The sequence below is a fragment of the Dromiciops gliroides genome, chromosome 3 (assembly GCF_019393635.1).
Source record: "Dromiciops gliroides isolate mDroGli1 chromosome 3, mDroGli1.pri, whole genome shotgun sequence".
Classification (NCBI taxonomy): Eukaryota; Metazoa; Chordata; class Mammalia; order Microbiotheria; family Microbiotheriidae; genus Dromiciops; species Dromiciops gliroides.
The window spans coordinates 338,608,040-338,629,937 of record NC_057863.1 but is presented as its reverse complement, the minus strand read 5'-3'; the positions used below and the strand labels follow the sequence as shown (position 1 = coordinate 338,629,937).

The window sequence follows — 21,898 nt, the reverse complement described above, 5'->3', positions numbered from 1 at the left end:
TGTGCATGTTTCTGGATGGATACATGTTTGCACATAAAGGCAAATCTAGATACACTTACAGCTTAGCTTACTCTCAAAATCTTGTGTGATTCCATTTCAGTCATTCAGTATATGTATATAAAGATTAAGTGCTAAAGAATTCAGCTTTATTGTTAATAAACTCTGGACTAAGTCACAACAGGAGATTTTGTTGTAGATTGCTAGACTTGGGGTGAGGATGACCTGAATTTAAATTCTGCCTCAGAACCTTATTAGCTAGGTGACTCTGGGAAAGTCTCTGCCTCAGTTTCCTCAACTTTTTTTTTTTTTTGCGGGGCAGTGGGGGTTAAGTGACTTGTCCAGGGTCACACAGCTAGTAAGTGTCAGGTGTCTGAGGCCGGATTTGAACTCAGATACTCCTGAATCCAGGGCCGATGCTTTATCCACTGCGCCACCTAGCCTCCCCCTTTCCTCAACTTTTAAATGGGGATAATAATAGCACCTACTTCCTGGGATTGTTATGACGATAAAATAACATAATATGTGTAAAGTGCTTTGCCAACTATAAATAGTATATATAAATGTTAGCTATTATTATCATGGTAAGTTTATCTTTCAAATTAAGCTATTTAATTATCTTATAGGTAAGGCAAAAAAAAAAAACAAAAAACAAAACAGAATCCAAAATGATGTTTCTCAGTAGCCTGGAAAAGAATTCTTTTTGAATTCATTGTGAAACCAGATATATTACCATCCACTTCACTGCAGGTCAGACAGTCTTCTGGCAACATCAATTCTCTAAAACATAGACCCAAACCAGGAAGTAAGCACACAAGGTCTCTGAGCTCTGGAAATCGTGTCACAAGTCCCTGCACACTTCAATCACACACTTTCATCAGTCATAGGATCGTGGGCAAGAGACCTTGGAAGTTATTGAGTTCTACTCTGTCACTTTACACATGAGGAAGCCAAGTCCGGGAAAGGTAAAGTTACTTGTCCAGCTTCACAAAGATACAAAGTATCTGAGGTAGGATTCAAATAAGTCTTTCACTTCTAGCCTTATTGGCATTTATTGAATGTATGCTTAAGATTACTTGCACTGGTTTCCCTTTTTAAAATATTATCAGTGAATCAAAAGATATTAATCAAGTGCTTACTATGTGACAGGCTTGTACCTAGGGTAGTGGGGATACCAAGATAAAAATGAAACATTCTGCCTTCAAGGAACTTACGTTCTCTTGTGGGAGACAACACTTATGTAAAAAAAGAATACACACACACACACACACAAACACACACAGAGTAGATGCTTGAAGCTCAATTTATTGGGGGAAGGCAGTAGCTGTTGGAGAGGATCAGGAAAGGCTTCATATATAAGTTGGCACTTGAGCAGAGTTTTGAAAGTAACAAGATTCAAAGCTCTATTGGGCTGATAATTCTATACTAAAACTACTCCCTATCATACACAAAGTGATGGGGGTAGTGGTGGGGTCGGGGTCAGACTGTCACTAGCACTTGGGAAGATCAGGAAAAGCCTCCTGTGAAAGGTAGCACTCATTATTCTGAGCCTTAAAAGAGATTTATATTTTGAGAGATGGAAGTGAAGAGGGAGAACATTTCAGGCCAGTGCAAAGGTACCAAGAATAGAGATGGAATGATGTGCCTCAGGAACAGAAGGCCAGTCTGTATGGATCATAGAGTGAGAGAGAGAAGGGGATTAATATATGAAAAGAGAGGTTGGGGACCGTGTTCTGAAGGATTGTAAAGGCCACACAGAGGTTAGACTTGATTCCAGAGGTAATAGAAAGCCAGTGCAGTTAACTGAATCACGGAACAACATGAACAGACCTATGCTTTAGGAAACTAATTTTAGTAGCTAAGTGAAGGATCGATTGGAAAAGGGATTTAGGCAAGAAGACCAATTGGGAAGCAATGACAGTACTCCAGGAGAGAAGTAATAAGAGCATGAACTAGGGTGGTGATTAGAAAGTAACCACTGGATGAGATGTAAAGGTAGAAAGGATAAGATTTGGCAACTGATTGGTTATGTGGGATGAGGAAGAGTGAAGAATCAAGTATGAAACTAGGTGACTGAAAGGTTGATGGTGTCCTCAGTGGAAATGAGGAGGTTCAGGAGTGGGCTGGGACAAGTTGATCAATAATCAATAAACACTAAGTGCCTATTATGTGCTAGGCACTTAGCTTGTACTTGTGCTTAGCACAGTGCTAAGGGGCCAGAGAAGCCAGATCCAAAATGAGTATACTTGGAGTACTTTCAGAGTTCAGTTTGGGGTGTGTTGAGTTTGAGATGCCTATAATAGATCCACATTGAAATACCAATAGACAACACTTACTATCTGTATGACCCTGGGCAAGTCACTTAACCCCGATTGCCTCACCAAAAAAAAAAAAATAGAAATACCAATAGACAGTTGGAGATGCACAACTGGAGCACATCATATTAGAATTAACATTTTCTAAGAGAGGGATTGAAAGGCTTTTAGAAGTAAGCAGGGGAGAACTAACATCTGAAAATGTAGGAAAAACTAAAAAGGAGACATATGTTACTGCACAGTGTAATAATTCAGGGCTTGAGAAATTTACTTTTGATTTAGGAGCCATATCAATTTTTCACCTTTCTAGGAAAGAAAAAACAAAAGAATTGGGAGGAAAAAAAAGTAGGCCCTTTATCCTAGACCATTGGTGTCTGGCTGTTAATCCTAGTTTTTGAGTCTCTAGGCAAGCAGGCAGCATGCATTTATTAAACGCTTAATATATGCTGGGCACTGTGTTAAGCACTGGGGGTACACATCCAAAGATAAAGACATAGTACCTGCCCTTAAAGAGCTTACATTCTAATGGAGGAAGACAGCATTCAAAAAAGGTGCTGAAAAGGGGATGGGGATGGAGGGATGAGGAAAGTGAAGAGAAGAGGAAAGTATCAATACTGAGAAATAGTGTTCAAGTCCAAAGAATCATTCAGAAAGCAGAGCTAGGAGGGAAATGAGAGATGACTGGCCTGGACCTCTTCCCAAAATGGAGACGTTGGGAGGAATTCACCTCCAGGCAAAGGGTCTTGAAGGATGTTTTTGAAAACATTCAAAGAAGGAACTGAGTATTTAGAGTAATAATAACAATTTTCATTTATATAGTGCTTCAAAGTTTGCAAAATGCTTTATTTACATCACCTCATTTGAGCTTCATAACCAGAACCAGGCAAAGTAGGTACTACAGGTATTATTATCTCTGAATAAAGGCTGAAGAAATCGAAATCGAGTCTCAAAGAAATTAAATGTATGTGCCTTAGGCAAGAAGGGAAGCCAAGTCTTCTTGATTCATCTTTCCATACTTTGTGCTACCTCTCAGCTTTGTGTTAGTAGATACTTATAAAGAAAAAATGAAGTCCAGTGCCATCAGTTTCATAAGATAGGCTACTTACTACATAATACCTTCTAAAGAGCTTTCAATTGAAAATGGTCAAAATAAAAAAAAAATTGTATATTAAGGAATAAACTGAAGTTATTTGGAAAATATGTAGAACTAATTCCCCCAGATAAATGAGGTTTTAGGACCAGAAAACATTGTATACAGTAGCAGCAATGTTGTTCAAAGAATAATTGTAAACAACTAAATTTGCCGTTCAGTTCAGGTCTTTTCATCACAAATATCTGAAAGTCTTCTTTTTCATTAAAGTCCCATTTTTTTCCACTGAAAGATTATGCTGAGTTTTGCGGGGTAGGTGATCTTGGTTGTAATCCCATTTCCTTTGCCCTCTGGAATATCATATTCCATGCCATCCGGTCATTTAATGTGGAAGCTGCTAGATCTTGTGCTATCCTGATGGACTTCACAGTACTTGAATTCTTTCTTGTTGGCAGCTTGCAATATTTTCTCCTTGACCTGAGAGTTCTGGAATTTGGCTATAATATTCCTAGGAGTTTTCCTTTTGGGATCTCTTTCTGGAGGTGATCGGTGGATTCTTTCAATTTCTATTTTACCTTCTGCTTCTAGAATTTCAGGGCAATTTTCCCTGAGAATATCTTGGAAGATGGTGTCTAAGCTCTTTCCTTGATCATGGTTTTCAGGTAGACCAATAATTTTCAGATGATCTCTCCTGGACCTATTTTCCAGGTCGGCAGTTTTTCCCAGAAGATATTTCACATTGCCCTCTATTTTTTTATTCATTTGGATTTGCTTTATTGTGTCTTGGTTTCTCATAAAGTCACTGGCTTCCATTTGTTCAATCCTAATTCTTAGGCAATTATTTTCATCAGAGAGCTTTTGTACCTCCTTTTCCATTTGGCCAACTTGACTTTTCAAGCTGTTGACTTTTTTCTCATGTCTTTCCTGCATCACCCTCATTTCTCTTTCCATTTTTTCCCCTACCTCTCTAACTTTATCTTCAAAGTCCTTTTTGAGCCCCTCTATGGCCTGAGACCAATTCATATTTTTTTTGGAAGCTTTAGATAATAGGGGCCCTGATGTTGACATCTTCCTCTGAGGGTACACCTTGGTCTTCCTTGTTACTGAAGAAACTTTCTATGGTCCTCACCTTTCTCTGTCTTCTCATCTTACCTTTCTTTTACTTGACTTTTAGCTCCTTAAAGTGGGGCACTGTTTCCAGGCTGCAGGATCCCAAGCTTAAGAAGTCCTAGGTGGTATGATTTAAGGAGGATCAGGTTCTTCACTCACCTGGCCTGTTCCCTGGTCTGTAGATGACCCCAGACCAACTTGCCAATCAACCAGCTTTGTGTGTTGTGGTTGTTAGCTCCAACCAGCTTGTGCCCCTCCCCCACCTGGGCCACTGCTACTCAAGCCTACCTCCTGGTTCTCAGCAGGGGTGAAAAAGCCAAGTTCTGCCTCAGCACCAGCATAGACCCCTGTAGTCTTCCCCCCTGCCCAGGCCTCAGCCCACTCACCAGACTGTGAGCTTAGTTCCAGATGACACTGGCTCTTCAGCTGATTCAGAGGCTCTGGGGGTCTCCTTCTCTGGTGAGGCCTTCCTGGGACTGAATCTGTGTCAGGGTGACTGTGGGGTTGGGCTTGACTCCTGTATCAGCACAGCAGCTCCCTCCTTCTGACCTTCCAAGCTGTTCTTGGTTAGAAGATGATTTCAGCACATTGTTCTGTGAGTTTTGCTGCTCTGGGCATTTTCCTATGGTGTTATTTGGATGTTTTTTGGAGCAATCGTGTCATGAGTTTGAGAGCCCCCTGCCTTTCCTCTGCCATCTTTTCTCCGCCATCTTGGTTCTGCCCTGTAAGGAAGTTTGGGATTCTAAAAGCACAAAGGAAGATGAGGGAAAAATTTAAGATAAGTATTAAAATCATAGAGTCTTAAAAAAGGAAGTTAAGACCTAGCCCTCTTCTAATATGATGCTTGGATATCCTGGCTACCCTAACTTTTTTGGGTAACTGGAATAAAAAATAGTGCTTATCAAATTTTTATTTTTTATTTATAATAGTTTTAGATTTACTTGTGTAAATATCTTGTTATGGGTATTGGGAAATTCTGAGCTAGATAAGAATAGCACAATCCTGCCTTTAGTCTGGCATTCTGCAAAGCCCTTTGTCTGGGGTGATGATGACAAGTAACTATTTCATGGTTACCCTAGGTGTTCTGTTAACTTGTCCTCAGTTCGTTGAAGGATGCAAAAGACTTAGAAAAATGGAGTGCAAGGATTGAGAAAGATGCCAGATTGGAATAGAATCATGTGACTGACGGAGCAAAGTTCTGGTTCTCATGTATTGTATCTGAATGATATAAAGCTAATACAATATGTGGTTTAATCTAGCAAACACTGATTTACCTGTAGTGTACAATGTAGTAATGTTAAGTTGCTGTGTATACAAAGATGAACATGATACGATCTTAGGCCCACAAGGAACTCATAGACTAATAGAGGGAAATAGAATTTGTATCATATCCAATAGAATGTGCTAAATCAAAGGAGTGATCTTGAAAAAGTGCTGTCAGAAAATTTCAGGAGGAATGGTTCACTTTCAGCTGGGCATAGCCTAGTAGAGAAGGTGGTAGCTGAAGGAAGGGAAGAATTTCAACAGGCATAGACTTGGAGGAAATGTATATGGAACATAGAGAAGGTGGAGAAGAGTCATTTGAAACGAGGTTGGAAAACTAGGTTGGAACCATGTTCTATGGAGAGAGGCCGTTCTCAAAGTATGATCTGTGACTCCTGGGGGTCCCCCAGATCAAAACAATTTTCACAATAATACGAAGTCATAATTTGCCATTTTCACTCTTTTTTTTTTTTTTTTAGTGAGGCAATTTGGGGTTAAGTAACTTGCCCAGGGTCACACAGCTAGTAGGTGTTAAGTGTCTGAGGCCGGATTTGAACTCAGGTACTCCTGACTCCAGGGCCAGTGCTCTCTATCCACTGTGCCATCTAGCTGCCCCCATTTTCACTCTTATTCTCGCATGAGTATAGGGTGGAGCTTTCCAGAAGCTACATGACCTGTGAATTAAAGATTTAGCTGTGTTTGTGAAGACTGAGTTGATATCTGCTCTGTAGAAATGTGCTTTTATTATACAAATGGATTAATCTACAGATATTGCTGGACTTGCTGTTCTGCCTACAGTGCTCCAGCAGTCATTGAAAATATTCTTTTATGTGAGTGATTGGCAATAAACACTAGTGGCATTTTTTGAATCTCCTGGTTTAACCTGGAATTACTGTATTGACATTTGCACTGATGGTGTCAAAGTAATGATAGTCAGGGCTGCTGGCACCTTAGCATAATCAGGAGAGTGGCACCAAACTATTTTAGTCATTGTATTCTTCAGGGCCATGTACTTGAAGCAAAAAAAACCCCACAAAAAAACAATGCCAGTTTCATTCAAGAATGTCCTTGATGAAGCAATAAAAGGATTAATTTCATTGTCTTAACCCTTGAATACACATCTTTTTGTTTTTTGTTTTGTTTTGTTTTTGGGTGAGGCAATTGGGGTTAAGTGACTTGCCCAGGGTCACACAGCTAGTAAGTGTCAGGTGTCTGAGGCTGGATTTGAACTCAGGTCCTCCTGAATCCAGGGCTGGTGCTTTATCCACTGTGCCACCTAGCTGCCCCACTTTACAACTATTCTAATAATTTCTGCAGCAGAAAGCAAGCTTGGTAAGGACAAAAGCTTTTCAACTTCACCGTGATTAAAATTATCTCTGTTTAGTGAGATGTATAATCAGATAAAAGTTAGGACTGGTGGACAGCTTGCTGTGCCCATTAGTATCCATGTAATAACAGAAGTACTAGAGAAAGTCCCATAACATGTTGAGTGCAATCCCTTCAGAGGATTTATAGGAGGGCATGAACAACAGTCACACAATGAGAAAGTGTGTATAAGTTAAGATTTGTACTTTTGGAGAAAGCAGTGTCTGATGAAATTACATATCCACTGAAGTATATTGAGTGGTATCAGATAATTTATTTGCTATAAATTAGAACTTAATTTTACAGATTAAATACAAATTCTTCTCACCAAAAGTCATTTGTATTTGCAATGTGATTTTTTTTTTGCCCTACATAGAGAGATTGAATTTCTTAATGCAGTTTTCTTTCTTCCTTTTTCTTAAACAAGGTTCAAAGTTAGTCATTTGTGCATGTTTTTTCTTATTGTATATGTGAATCTGCATAGTGCAATGGAAACAGTACTGTATTTGGAGGTAGAAGTCCTAGCTAGTCTTGCCACAACAAGGTTGTAGGCCAAGTATGTAATTTAGTATCCCTCTTTCCTTATCTATAAACTAGGAGCAATTATACTGTTACTATCTACCTTACAGGGCAATTTGTTGTATCGAGTGAGACAGTGTATTTAAAGCATAGGGTAAATCTGAAAACTTTGTGAATGTCAGCTAGTGTCATGATGATGATAGGCTGATTTGCAAAGAAAAGCTTATTTGTAAACAGGCTTAGCTGTTTATTAAAATAGGCCAAATGATTGTTAAGGTGGAATTGAGAAGGAAATCACTGTATTAAAAAACCCCAAACAACTTTTGAGCACAGGGTGGCTTTGTATTTTCGACCTTCTTTATAACAAGAAATTGTATATTTCCAATTGGAAAGATTACTTATGCCCAAATATGATTTGGTTGTTGCAATCTCTCAGAGGTTTTCCTTATCAGAGCATCATAGTTTTAGATTTGGGAAGGGCCTTAGAAGTCACATAGTCCAAATCCCTCATTTTTAGAAGTGAGGAAACTAAGGTTTGGAGATTTAAAGGGCTTTCCTAACATCATATAGTTAGTTTACTTTATGGCAGAGTTGGGAAGAGAACCTGAGAACCTAGGTACAAATTCAACACTTTTTCCTCAGTACCATATTTTTGCCCCTTCTTTGTTAGATGGATTTTAAAAGAAGTTTACAAAAATAGGTTTGAATCTTTGCTTTGTGGTTTCTCTGGATGATTTTTGTCACATCATGTAACCTTTTGGTAACTATTTCTTCATCTGTAAAATGAGGAAGTTGGACTAAATGACCTAAATCCATGATACGTATTTAGAAATAATACTGTTTATGAAAAACGTTTAGCCAACCTTAGGCTAAGTCTGATATCTTTCCTCCTTTTCAGAATGAAACTCATAGAAGAAGCTGCCTCTCCTTGTCATTTCTCTCACTTTCTACCTAAGGCAGGAAATTGACATCTAGACTTTCCTTTTTTTTTTAAATAAAAAAATACATTTTTAGTGGTATCTTTTATTTTCACATCACCTAAATTTCTCTGAGTATCCTTTCTCTGTCATCTTCCCAAAGAGCTACCCATATGACAAAGAATATGTTTAAAGAAAAAAAAGAGGCAGGAGAAGGGAAAAAGAAATCATCAAAGCATATCAATACATATGGGAAATTCTGAAAATATATACAAAGCTCCATTCTTGTGGGCCTTCCACCTCCACAAGTGGGTAGTGGGGACACTAAGACAGTGTAACCTTATTTTATTTTTGTTTTTTTGTTTGTTTGTTTGTTTGTTTGTTTTTTAGGCAATGGGGGTTAAGTGACTTGCCCAGAGTCACACAGCTAGTAAGTGTCAAGTGTCTGAGGCCTGATTTGAACTCAGGTACTCCTGAATCCAGGGCCGGTGCTTTAACCACTGCGCCATCTAGCTGCCCCCTTTTTTAATTTAATTTAATTTAATTTAATTTAATTTAATTTTTATTTTACTTTACTTTATTTTATTTTTTGTGTGGCAATGAGGGTTAAGTGACTTGCCCAGGGTCACACAGCTATTAAGTGTCAAGTGTCTGAGGTCAGATTTGAACTCAGGTCCTCCTGATTTCAGGGTCAGTGCTCTATCCACTGTGCCACCTAGCTGCCCCCTATTTTATTTTTAAACATATTTCCACATTAGTAATGTTGTAAGAGAAGAATCAGAGAGCAAAAGGAAAAAAAAAACCACAAGAAAGAATAAACAACAAAAGTGAAAATAGTTTGCTTTAATCTGAATTCAGACTCCATAGTTCTTTTTCTGAATGTGGAGAGTATTTTCCATCATGAGTCTTTTGGCATTGTCTCAGATCATTGTATTACTGAGAAGAGTTAAGTTTATCACAGTTGATCATCACACAATGTTGTTGATACTGTATACAGTGTTCTCTTAGTTCTGCTCATTTCACTCAGCATCAGTTCATGTAGTCTTTCCAGGTTTTTCTGAAATCCTCCTGCTTATCATTTCTTACAGCACAGTGTTCCATTACATTCATATATCACAACTTGTTCAGCCATTCCCCAATGGATGGGCATTCCTTCAATTTCCAATTCTTTGCCACCACAAAGAGAGCTACTATAAATATTTTTGTACATGTGGGTCCTTTTCCCCTTTTTATGATCTGTTTGGGATATAGACCTAATAGTGGTATTGGTGGGTCTAAGGGTATGCACAGTTTTATAGCCTTTTGGGCATGGTTCCAAGTAGTTCTCCAGAATGGTTGATAAGTTCATAGCTCCACCAACAGTGCATTAGTGTTCCAATTTTTCCACAGCTTCTCCAACATTTATTATTTTCCTTTTTTGTCATATCAATCAGCCAATTGGATAGGTGTAAGGTGGGTAAGAGGGGTGAGGCAATGAAGGTTAAGTGACTTGCCCAGGGTCACACAGCTAGTAAGTGTCAAGTGTCTGAGGCCAGATTTGAACTCAGGTCCTCCTGAATCCAGGGCTAGTGCTTTATCCACAGGCCACATAGCTGCCCCTATCTGACAAGTAAACTATTCCTTCCTTTGCTCATTTGCCTATGGTATCACCTTTAGATCATGTACCCATTTTGACTTTACTTTGGTTTAAGGTATAAGATGTTGGTCTATGCCTAGTTTCTGCCATACTATTTTCCAGTTATCCCAGAAGTTTTTGTCAAATAGTGAGTTCTTATCCTGGAGGGTAGAGTCTTTGGGTTTATCAAACAGGAGATTGCTATATTCATTTGCTGCTGTGTTTTGTGTGCATTTTCTGACCTTATCTTAGAGTTTCCCAAGCCTATCTTTAACCCATCTTGATTGCTTTTAGGTCTAAAGTACACTGTGGGGCTTAGTGAGAATGGTGTCTTTACTTCCAGAATACCTCATTTTGATTTTGAAATTGCCTATTTTGGCTCTCTGGATTAAATTCCTAGATCTTTCTTTCAATTCCATATTTACTCTTAGCCAATTAGCCCTCAGTTGAATGACTGGGTTATTACTGTTCTACCTAAATATTACTTCAAGACCATTTAGCCAACTAATTTGCTTTTCTTTTGCCCAAAGTTAGGGAGAGGTCAGAAAGAACATTTTTTTCCCATTAGATTTATTCACTTTTATATTCAATTCATACCTGAAGTTCACAACAGACACTTCTGTTTTTGTAGTGTGGTATAGTGAGCCTTTTGATATTTATTAGAAGTTTTGATTGTTGCTAAGTGTGACAGACTTAATTTTTTCATGTTAGTACATTCTGTGGAACTGGAATTTGATTCGAAGAGTGATTGCAATAAAGTAACTAACCTCAACCTAAAATATTTGGGGATTGATTAGTAAGAAAACTAGAGAAGGGGAGGGGGGAGTATTCTTGTGTACTTGAGAAAGAAGAAATGTTCCCATTTTAGAAAAATAATTATGGCATTTGTAGATTTTTAAAAGTGATTCAAAATATATTAAGTATTTTTTATTTAAAACAAAAGAGATTATTAAACTTAGTGAGACTGAATGACATTGCCATATTTCTCCTAGAATAAGATATAAATGCAAAAAAGTAAAAGATAAAAACTAGAAACAGGATTATTTGAGTTTCTAGCTTTAATAACAAGTACAGGGGCAACTACGTGGTGCAGTGGATAGAGCACCGGCCCTGGACTCCCTGGAGTCAAGAGTACCTGAGTTCAGGGGCAGCTAGGTGGCGCAGTGGATAAAGCACTGGCCTTGGATTCAGGAGGACCTGAGTTCAAATCCAGCCTCAGACACTTGACATTTACTAGCTGTGTGACCCTGGGCAAGTCACTTAACCCTCATTGCCCAGCAAAAAAAAAAAAAAAAAAGAGTACCTGAGTTCAAATCCGGCCTCAGACACTTAACACTTACTAGCTGTGTGACCCTGGGCAAGTCACTTAACCCCAATTGCCTCACTAAAATTAAATAAATAAGTAAATAAAATAACAAGTACATTGAAGAATAGAAAATCTAAAATACTTATCAAAGTTGGATTTCCCAGTTTGTAGCAGTGACTTAAAACCTTGTCTCATTCTACTGCCATTTGTCTTTCTGATTATTATTAACCATTGCTTCTCTCTTCCCCATTTACCCTAACTTTTTCATCTCATGGTCATTTTGCCATTTGGCCCACTTACCTGATTTCAGCCTTTCCTGACAAATCTGGCAAATTTGGCAGTATATGTGTATTTTTTTAAAAATTGTTTTGCTTTTATTTTATCTTTGGCTTTTGAACTCTGAATTTGGAGTCAGAAAGTTTGAGTTTAAATCATGGCACTGCCACTTGTTATCTCATCTTGGGCAAAGCACCTAACCTCTTTGAGCCTCAATTTCTTTCTTTATATGTAAAATGAAAGGCTTAGACTAGATGACCTCTGAGGTCCCTTCCAGCTCTAAATCTATGATTCTGTCTTTATGAGCTTTAACTTTTTTCACTTATGGTCCTTAATTAACAATTCCTTTTGTGTTGGTTTTTTTCCAATTTAATGTTTTATTGTTTGTTTGTTTTTTAGTCAATTTAATGTTTTATTACCCAATGACATGTAAAAACAATTTTTAATCCTCATTAAAAACTTTTTTTTGAATTCCGATTCTCTCCTTTCTTTCCCCCCTCCCTCTCTCCATTGAGAAAGCAAGCAATTTGGTTTAGATTATATATGTGCAGTCATGTAAAACATATGTTGGTCATATTGTGAAAGAAAAAACAGATTAAAAACCCCAAGAAAAATAAAGAAAAGGTATGTTTTGATCTACATTCAGACTCCAGTTCTTTCTTTGGAGGTGGATAGCATTTTTCATTGTAAGTTCTTCAGAATTGCCTTGGATCATTGTATTGCTGAGACTAGCTAAATTATTCATAGTTGATCATCATGCAATATTGCTTTTACTGTATACAATATTCTCGTAGTTCTGCTCATTTCACTTTGCATCAGATCATGTCAATCTTTCCAGGTTTATCAGAAAGAATTAATTTCTTAAGTATTTTATTATTTTCCAGTTACATATAAGGATAGTTTTCAACATTTGTTTGCACAGGATTTCTAGTTCCAAATTTTTTCTCCCACTGTCCCTTCTATCCCTCCTCCCCAAGATGGAAAGCAGTCTGATATCGGTTGTATATGTACAATCACATTAAACATATTTCCTTATTAGTCATCTTGTGAAAGAAGAATCAAAGCACAAGGGAAAAACCTCAAAAAAGAAGGGGACAAAAGAGTCCAAAAGTAGAAACAGTATGGTTCAATCTGCATTCATAATTCACAGTTCTTTTTTCTGGATGTTGAGAACATTTTCTATCATGAGTTCTTTGAAACTGTTTTGGATCATTGCACTGCTAAGAAGAGCAAAGTCTATCACCATTGTTTATCACACAATGTTGTTGTTACTATGTACAATGTTCTCCTGGTTCTGCTCCTCTCAGTCAGCATCAGTTCAGGAAAGCATCCATTTCTTATAGCACAATAATATTCTATCACAATTACATACCACAACTTGTTTAGCCATTCCCCAGTTGATGGACATCCCCATAGTTTCCAATTTTTTTGCCATCACTAAAAGAGCTGCTATAAATATTTCTGTACATAGGCCCTTTTCCTTTCTCCCCCCTCCCCCCATCTCTTTGGGATACAGACCTAGTAGTGGTATTGCTTGATCTAAGGGCATAGTTCCAAATCGCTCTATAGAATGGTTGAATCAGTATATAATTTCACTAACAGTGCATTAGTGTTTCACTCAGTTAACAGTTTCTAAAAGGTGTGTAAAACACTTGATTTTCTAGGTGCCATTTAATTGAAGCTTTATGGTATTCTAATATGACTAGTAGAGGAAACCTTTTATTTATAGAACATTTATATAATTACTTGGTGACAGTTTGAGTTGAAAATCCTATTTATTTTGAATTCTTAATGTAAATGACTAAAATCAATGAAGGAACCCTTTTATTAAAAGATGTCATAATGTATAAAGGTACTACAAATGCTTTTTTATGAGCAGAGGGGTGGTTTTTGATAGAGTAAAAACTTATTTTAGGACCAATAAAATTTGTAATTTCTATTAGCATTGAAATTAATATCACATAGCCATATGAAAAAATGTTCTCAATCACTATTGATTAGAGAAATGCAAATTAAAACTCTCTGAGGTACCACTTCACACTTAGCAGATGGGCTAATATGACAAAAAAGGGAAATGCTAGATGTTGGAGAAGATGTGAGAAAATTTGAACACTAATGCATTTTTGGTGGAGTTGTGAACTCATGCAAACATATTCTAGAGAACAATTTGGAACTATGCCCAAAAGTCTATAAAACTGCATATACTCTTCGACCCAGTAATACCACTATTAGGTCTATATCCCAAAGAAATCATAAAAAGGGGAAAAGGACCACATCTACAAAAATATTTATAGATAGATAGCTGTCAATTAGGGAATGGCTGAACAAGTTCTCGTATATTAATGTAATGGAATACTATTGTGCTGTATGAAATAATGAACAGGCAGTTTTCAAAAAAATCTAGAAAGACTTACATGAACTGGTGCTGAGTGAAGTGAACAGAACCAGGAGAACATTGTACACTGTAACAGCAACATTGTGTGATGATCAACTGTGATCATTGCTGCTCTTCTCAGCAATACAATGATCCAAAACAATTCCAAAAGTCTCACGATAGAAAATTTTCTCCATATCCAGGAAAAGAGTATGGAGTCTGAATGCATATTAAAGTTTACTGTTTTCACTTTTTTTTTCTTCATCATGGTTTTCCCTTTTTGTTTTGATTCTTTCACAATGTGACTAATGTGGAAATATGTTTAACATGATTGTAATTTATAACCTATACCAGATTGCTTGCTGGCTTGGGAAGGGGGAAGGGAAGGGAGAGAGGGAGAACATTTTGGAATTCAAAATCTTTAAAAAATGAATGTTGAAAATTATCTTCACATGTAATTGGAAAAAATAAAATATTTTTAAAAAGAAATTAATATGACAGCATGGTATTGTGGATAGAGAGCTGTTCTCACAGTCAGGAAGACCCAGATTCACATCAAATCTCTGACTCAGATTGAATCTGTAACTCTCTTACCTCACATCTCAGGGAAGTTAAGCAACTCTCAAAAGACTATTGTTTGCACAACAGTTTCTGATCTGCACAAATGACCATGTTTTCTTAGTAGGAATTCCCTACACTAATTAAATTAGAGTTCTGGACACACAAAAGAAAACATTGGCAAGTCACTCTATTAATATAACTTGGCTTTGTTTGAAAATTTTTGATTAAGTAAAGTTCTATAGCTATACTTTGTTAAAGTAAATGGTTTTTTTAATGACTATACATTTTTCTCCCAATATTAATTGAGCCATTTATAGACAATAGAGCTGGCTTCAGCTGTTTGCACAGCTGCATAGTACACTTCTTGGGATTTCTTTTGATTTTCACTATGTTTGGCTGACTCTCTTCTTTTTTTTTTTTGAAACAGCGATCACATGGAAAATGTTTGTGGTTATTTGATGAAATATACCAACCTTGTCACTGGCTGGCAATACCGGTAAGTTTTATTTTTACCATTTTTTTCTGCTTTTAAGATACCAGAGTAATGGAAAGGGTAGTGGGACTGATCATTCTTATATATTTTGATGGTTATTCGCTATGAGGTTAGGGTCAGCAGTTTTCAGTGATGTTATGCTAAGTCTTCATTTATTTATTCCCTTTCATTCTGTTGTATAGTAGTATTTTTTTAATGGAGATCAGATAATGCTAGCCATCTTTGTACAATGCTTTGCATGCCGCACTAGTTTTGCATGTTTACATATCTTTTTCTTCTGTGATAGACATTTATAAGGGACAGCCAAGGAGGAAAGGATGGTTGGAAGCATAATGAACTAGTCTAACTTTAATGTTCAGCTTTTTCTACAAACCTGGTTGCTGTGCCCAAGGTCTAATAACCAAATCCCTGTTATTCTAATACTGTAACTTGATTCTTTTGGATTTGGAATGTCTTTCTGTCTCTGGGAATTTCCTTTCTCTGTCATAGTAGTGTTGAATACAACTATTCACAACAGCTTTAACAAATTTAATTTCTGTAAACTTAAGAAGACTAAGTTACTGATTAAGTAGCAAATACATTTGTATGCTTGATCTGTAAAAGTAGATTACAACCCACACATCTTTTTATGCACTTGTAACTTCACATATTCATCACCAGAAATTCTTAGTTCCCCAAATTTTTGTTTTCTGAAGAGCTTTCCATTCTTGCAAATGCTTTTGTCTATATTTCAATATTCCTTATAATCTTCATCATCAAAAGCATCTTCAGCTTTAAAATTGTAAACCTTAATGTCCCAAAAGAACATTTCCATATATATGTATGTGTGTGTATGTATATATGTGTGTATATATATATATATATATATATATAAAAACACATATGTGTGTATATATAATATATATACATATATAACAGAACAGAAAAAGAGAATTCTCTTTTGGAACTGTAAGTCAATCCATTCCATGCTGCTTATTTTTTTTCCATTATACAGTAAAGTATACTTTCAGAACTGTCTTCCTTTTCTGTTTCCTTCTGGACTTCCTTCTTTCCTTATATTTCTGGACTTCCTTATTTCCTTATATTTTAAAAAAGTTTCAACCCCCCAACTTTGGCATTGGTATTGCTAACCTCCCCTCCCCCAATTCTTCCCCTTTTAAAAACAGAGAGAAAGAAAAACAAAATCTTTGTAACAATGTAGTAAATCATATTGAATCTATCCAATGGCCATGTCCAAAAATGTATTTGTCTGTACTTTATGTCTGTCACCTCTCTGTTAGGAGCACGCTAGTATGCTTTCATCATAGGTTCTTTAGAGACATGGTTGGTCATTGATTTAAAGAGAGTTCTTAAGTCTTTCAAACTTGGTTTTCTTTACAGTCTTGCTATAACTGTGTAAATTGTTCTACCACTGTCTGCTTCATTCTGCATTAATTCATACTACTATGGATTCTCTGAAATGATATCTGTCACAATTTCTTATTATGCTGGTAATATTCCATTATATTCACACTAAAATTTATTTCCCACTCCCCAATTGTCTAAGAAGCAATCTGACACCCCTTTAGATTCTTCCCTTTGTAAAGAATTAATTGTTATTTGAGGTTTTTATGACCCCATCTTTGGTCCCTATACCTTTCACTTCCCCTTCTACTTCTTTCCCCTCCCCTTTCTTTTCCTATAACCCCTCTCATTCTTACTTATTTCCCTATTGACTTTGATGTATTTTTAAACTCTGTGTGTGTGTGTGTGTGTGTGTGTAAATTCAATCCACCTTCATTTGTTTCAGATAACTGCAATTCTTCTGATGCCCACTCTGCCCCACCTCTTCCTCTCCATTTATATAGTCTTCTTGCACACCTTATTTTTGAGAAGTAGCAAGTTTCACTTTTTTCCTCCTTTTTATACTAATCTATTCTTTTTCCTATTCCTATTCACCTCTTCAGGCCCTCAGAACAGAATAAATCCACTCTCTCAGTGCTCTGTGAAGACTTTATGGATCTTAAAGGACACTGATTTCTTCTCCCTCTGATTCTAATATTAACATTTAAGAAATAGAGAAAGACCACACCAAAGTTGTAATAATTAACAAGATTTGATGACTTACTAGATGAATGATTCATTCAAGTAAAATAAAACCCTAGTAATAAGTATACACTATCAAGCAGAACAAATTTCTGAATTGTTATGATCTAGAAATGCATGTATCATCTTCAGTACATCACCTCTTTTGTTAGGAGGTGGGTAGCATAATTTGTCATTAGTTCTCTGGAATCATGATTGATCATTGCATTGGTCAGGATTCTTAAGTCTATCAAAGTTGTTATAATGTTGTTATATATGTCTTTAGAATTGTTAAGGGCTAAAATTCTAGCTAAACTGTCTAAAATATCTAATGAGTGGTCGCCAATCAATTACAAGCTTTAGCAAGAGTTAGACTTTTAAGCATTTATTAAGGAGAATAAGAATTTGGTAAAGAGAGAGAGAAAGGCCTAGATTCCTATCTATTAAAGGGAGAGCACATTTCTAGCTCCCTTCTCCGCCAGCGTCCTCAGGAAAAGAGCCCACGAGACTGAGCGCCAGTCTCCTCCTTCCTCCTCCCACTAGCCCGCGTCACTTCCTGACGCCCGGTCTTGCCCTCAAAGACCTTCGCTTCATGGGCAGAACTCTTCTACAGTAAGTCTCCAGCAGGTGGCATCATTCCAATCGTTACAGAATGTTGTTGTATAAATTAGGAATGAGTACTTAGCCCTGGGAATAGTAGCAGTAGTAGTAGTAGTAGTAGTAGCAGCAGTAGTAGTAGTAGTAGTAGTAGTAGTAGTAGTAGTAGTAGTAGTAGTAGTAGTAGTAGTAGTAGGCGGCTTCCCCCAGTCTCGGATGACCATGGATCAGCGCCTTGAAGAGCCACAGGCCACAGTGTGGCTGTGCAGTCCGATACAGGAGCCGCAGCTCCTGCCGCAACGAGGACATCAGAAAACTTCGCTCTCTGTTAGCCCTGGGAATACAGATAGAAAAGTCAAATACAGCTGTTGGAAAAAGTGGAGAATGGGCATGACATTTGAAATGGAGTGAATTCTCTCCTCCGGGAGTAGGGATGCAGGTGGGGAGAATCAGTGTCTAGCCAGGAGGAGAAAAGGGCAAATGGGGAATCCTTATGGTGCTTCCTGGCCCTTGGGTACCCATTGGGATCTGATGTGTAGGGTAAGAGAAAGAGAATAGTTGACTGAAGTTTGCCAGTTGGGTAACTAGAGAATAGTGGTACCATGAACAAAAACAAGGCTGAAATCAGACTTAACACCATATTGATATGTAGTTAGAGGAAACATGTAACAGAAAACAGCATGAATAAAAGACTATAGATTCTTTTGTCTTCAAAAGGTTATTCCTGGAATTTGTGTGACTTTTGTTCTGTGTTTAGAGAGGCAACATGGTGTAGGGGAAGAAATGTTATACTTAGGGTTGGGAGGACTTGGGTTCAAATCCTGACTTTGACATTTACTAGTTCTATGATACTGGGAAAGTTACTTCACCTCTTTGATCCTCAGTTTACTACTCTGTGAAATGGCTATAATAGTACGATCTCTCTGACAGCATTTTTGTTTTTTTTTTAGCACTTTTGTGATGAACAAATGATATTGTTTGTTTGAAATGTTTTTAAGACTCTTTGAAAACCTCAAAACACTAGACAAATGTTATCTGTGTTATCTATTCTTTATCCCTATAATCTCATTTTTCCTATTATGTATATGATCCAAAGAGTGATACTGAGAATTAGAATACATTCAAGGGGGAAATTTATCATCATAGAATTCTACTATACTAGCAGGACAAGGAATCTTTTTTTTTCACTTGATAGTATTTTTTCCCAATTAAAGATAAAAATATAGTTTTCAACATTCATTTTTGTAAGATTTTGAGTTCCAAATTTTTCTCCTTTCCCTCCCCCTTCCCCAAGACAGCAAGCAATCTGATTTAGCTTATACATGTGCAATCACATTAAACATATTTCTACATTAGTCATCTTGTAGAAATACTGTGGTCAGTAACGGATGCACTTAATATTTCTGTGTATTGCATTTCTTTTTGAAGTTTTTACTTGGTTGTTTAAAGGTACTATATAATGCTGAAGAATGTGCATATTCTTTTCAATTATCATTCAGTAATCATCATAGATCTATAATAACTAGTTTTCTAAAATTCTGTTCAGTCAGCTAGGTAGCACAATGAATAGAGAGTGCTTAAAGGTTCATTCCACCCTGCCCCCCTTAAGATTATACTCAATTTTGCCAAGTAAGTTTTTCTTGACTGTAAGACTTTATCTTTTGCCTTTTGTAATATTTTGTTCCAAAGTCTCCTCTCCTTTAATAGTGGCAACTGCTGTCTTTGTGTGCTCTTCACCATGGTTCCTTGATACTTGAACTTTTTTCTTTCTAGCAGTTTATTCTTTTCTTTGTTTGAGAATCTCTGGATTTGGACTTTGACATTCCTAGGAGTTTGAATTTTCAGGTTTCAGTAGGTCACAAACAGCTTCTTTTTATTTTCATTCTCCCCTTTGGTTCTAATAATCTGTGCAGCTTCTTTATTTCTTGAAATATGGTATAGTTTTCTTTTTTAATCAAGATTTTCATGTTTTCCAGTTATCCTTAGATTCTTCTCCTTGATTTGTGTCCCAAGTCATTTGTTTTTTATTAGAGATATACCTTACATTTTCTTTTTTTTTTTTTTTTGTCTTTTGATTTTCTTCCCAGTTCTTGTTGTTTCAAAGTCATTCATTTCTGTTTGGTCCATTCTAATTTTCAGGGAGTCTTTTACTGAGTTAAGGTTTTTATCATAACTACCAACATTATTATGATTATTGACAATAATTATAATTAATAACAATAATAGCAATAACAATAACAGCTAGCCTTTGTATAGTACCCAAAAGTTTGCAAAGTGCTTTACAGATCTCTCATATGATTCTCATGACAAAAAAGGTGGTAGGTACTGTAATTACCCCCATTTTACAGATAAGGAAACTGAGACTAGGAGAGGTTATTTGCCCAATGTTATACAGTGTAAGTATATTTTGAACTACTTGGGCTAATTTGGACCTAATCTGACTGGGGTGATTAATCTTTCTGAGTGGAGGACTAATCTGAGGACTTTTGACTGTTTGGCTATCTGACTGCTGTTAATTTAATATGGGCCGTTTATAAAGTTCCACCACATTGCTCCACTCCCAAATTGATAAGCAAAATATTAAGAAGCCTTTTAACTAAATAATCAAAGCAGAGTTTATTTATGAGATACTATTTAAAATTAAGAATACAGGAAAATAGAACATACAACCTGACTGCATTGCAGTGCATCTCTTTCTACTGCATCTCTTTTCCACCTGCTGCGCCTTGAACTTTTTTAATACAATAAGGGCCTTAGCCGCCTCTTGCCTTAGGGCACTCAGGTCCTTTGTTCTAACTCTGAGACCCTTTCACTTTGTAAATCCCCTGCTTCTAACTTTCTTCTCCTTACTGCCACTGCTGAACCCCTGTGTTTCTCTCTCACCGACCTTTTCTCTTGTCTGTCTGCTCCATCAGTCTGCCCTTCGGCCTCTCTTTTCTCTGCTCCTAGTCCTTCTTGTCTTCTCCTGCATCCTTGTAACCCCCTGTCTGTCTTCTCCAACCTTTGCTGTCTTGTCAGCCGTCCCTTCTCATCTTCTTGTCTGTCCTCTTGTCTCCTTCTCCCAAGTCTAACCCCCAGGTCTATATATATCTTTCTTTTCTCCACTCAGATCTCGGGGCTTTTTGCACCCACACACCAAGCTAATCTGCTAGCCAGGGTTGCGGCTGGGGCTGTGAGCACGCTCGAGCATCCCGTGCCTCAGCACAGGCTATCCAGGATCTTTCGGCTAGCTCCACTCAGGTTGGAGGGAGCTGGGGCCTTTTTTTCCCCCAGCTGTCTGACCTGGTGTCTTGTACAGCCCACGGGGCTTTTTGGCTCAGCTGAAGCTGAGGAGGAGGGGCACCAGCACCTCCCACACAGAAGAGACCCTGAGGGCCCAAGGCTTTCCAATCTCAGCCCAAAGGTAGGGTCCCCAAATCAAAATAAATTTCCACAACAGTAATTATCTGAGATTGGGTTTGAACTCAGATTGTCCTGAATATATTTCAAATGCTTTATCCTGTGCCACCTTGAGGCCTCTTCTAAGTCTTCACTCTGCAACACTCATTTCTTTTCCAGTTCTTTCTTCTAGAGCAGCGCTTGGCAAACTACTATTGCATCCAACCCATAGCTTGTTTTTTTAGGGTTCAGGAACTGATTAGTTTTTACATTTTTAAAAATAATTTTTTTTAATAGAATTTTATTTTCCAAAATATATGTAAAAGCAAATTTTAACATCAATTTAAAAAAAAAATTGTTCCAACTTCTCTTCCTCCTCTATTCCCACCCCCCACCCACTAGAACTCAAGCATTTCAAAATAAATTATACATGAGTAGTCATGGAAAACATTCCCACATTAGCTAGGTTGTGAGAAAAAACAGTCAAAAAACTCCCAAAACTTCAGACTGAGGAATTGTCAAAGAGAAAAAACATTTTTTAAAAAAATGTGTTTCCAGGGGCAGCTAGGTGGCGCAGCAGACAGAGCACTGGCCCTGGAACCAGGAGCACCCGAGCCCAAATCCGGCCCCAGACACCCAACACCCACCAGCCGCATGA

The 21,898-nt window shown here is 37.3% G+C and overlaps 1 protein-coding gene across 3 annotated transcripts in view; it reads left to right on the top strand.

The window, feature by feature from the left end:
• Positions 1-21,898, top strand: part of OSBPL11 (oxysterol binding protein like 11) — an 89,534-nt gene that overhangs the window by 1,310 nt on the left and 66,326 nt on the right. For all 3 annotated transcript variants that reach the window (XM_043997245.1, XM_043997244.1, XM_043997246.1), the window contains exon 2: positions 15,136-15,204. In XM_043997245.1, coding sequence (XP_043853180.1) covers positions 15,136-15,204 — 69 coding nt within the window. The remainder of the gene's footprint in view (positions 1-15,135; positions 15,205-21,898) is intronic.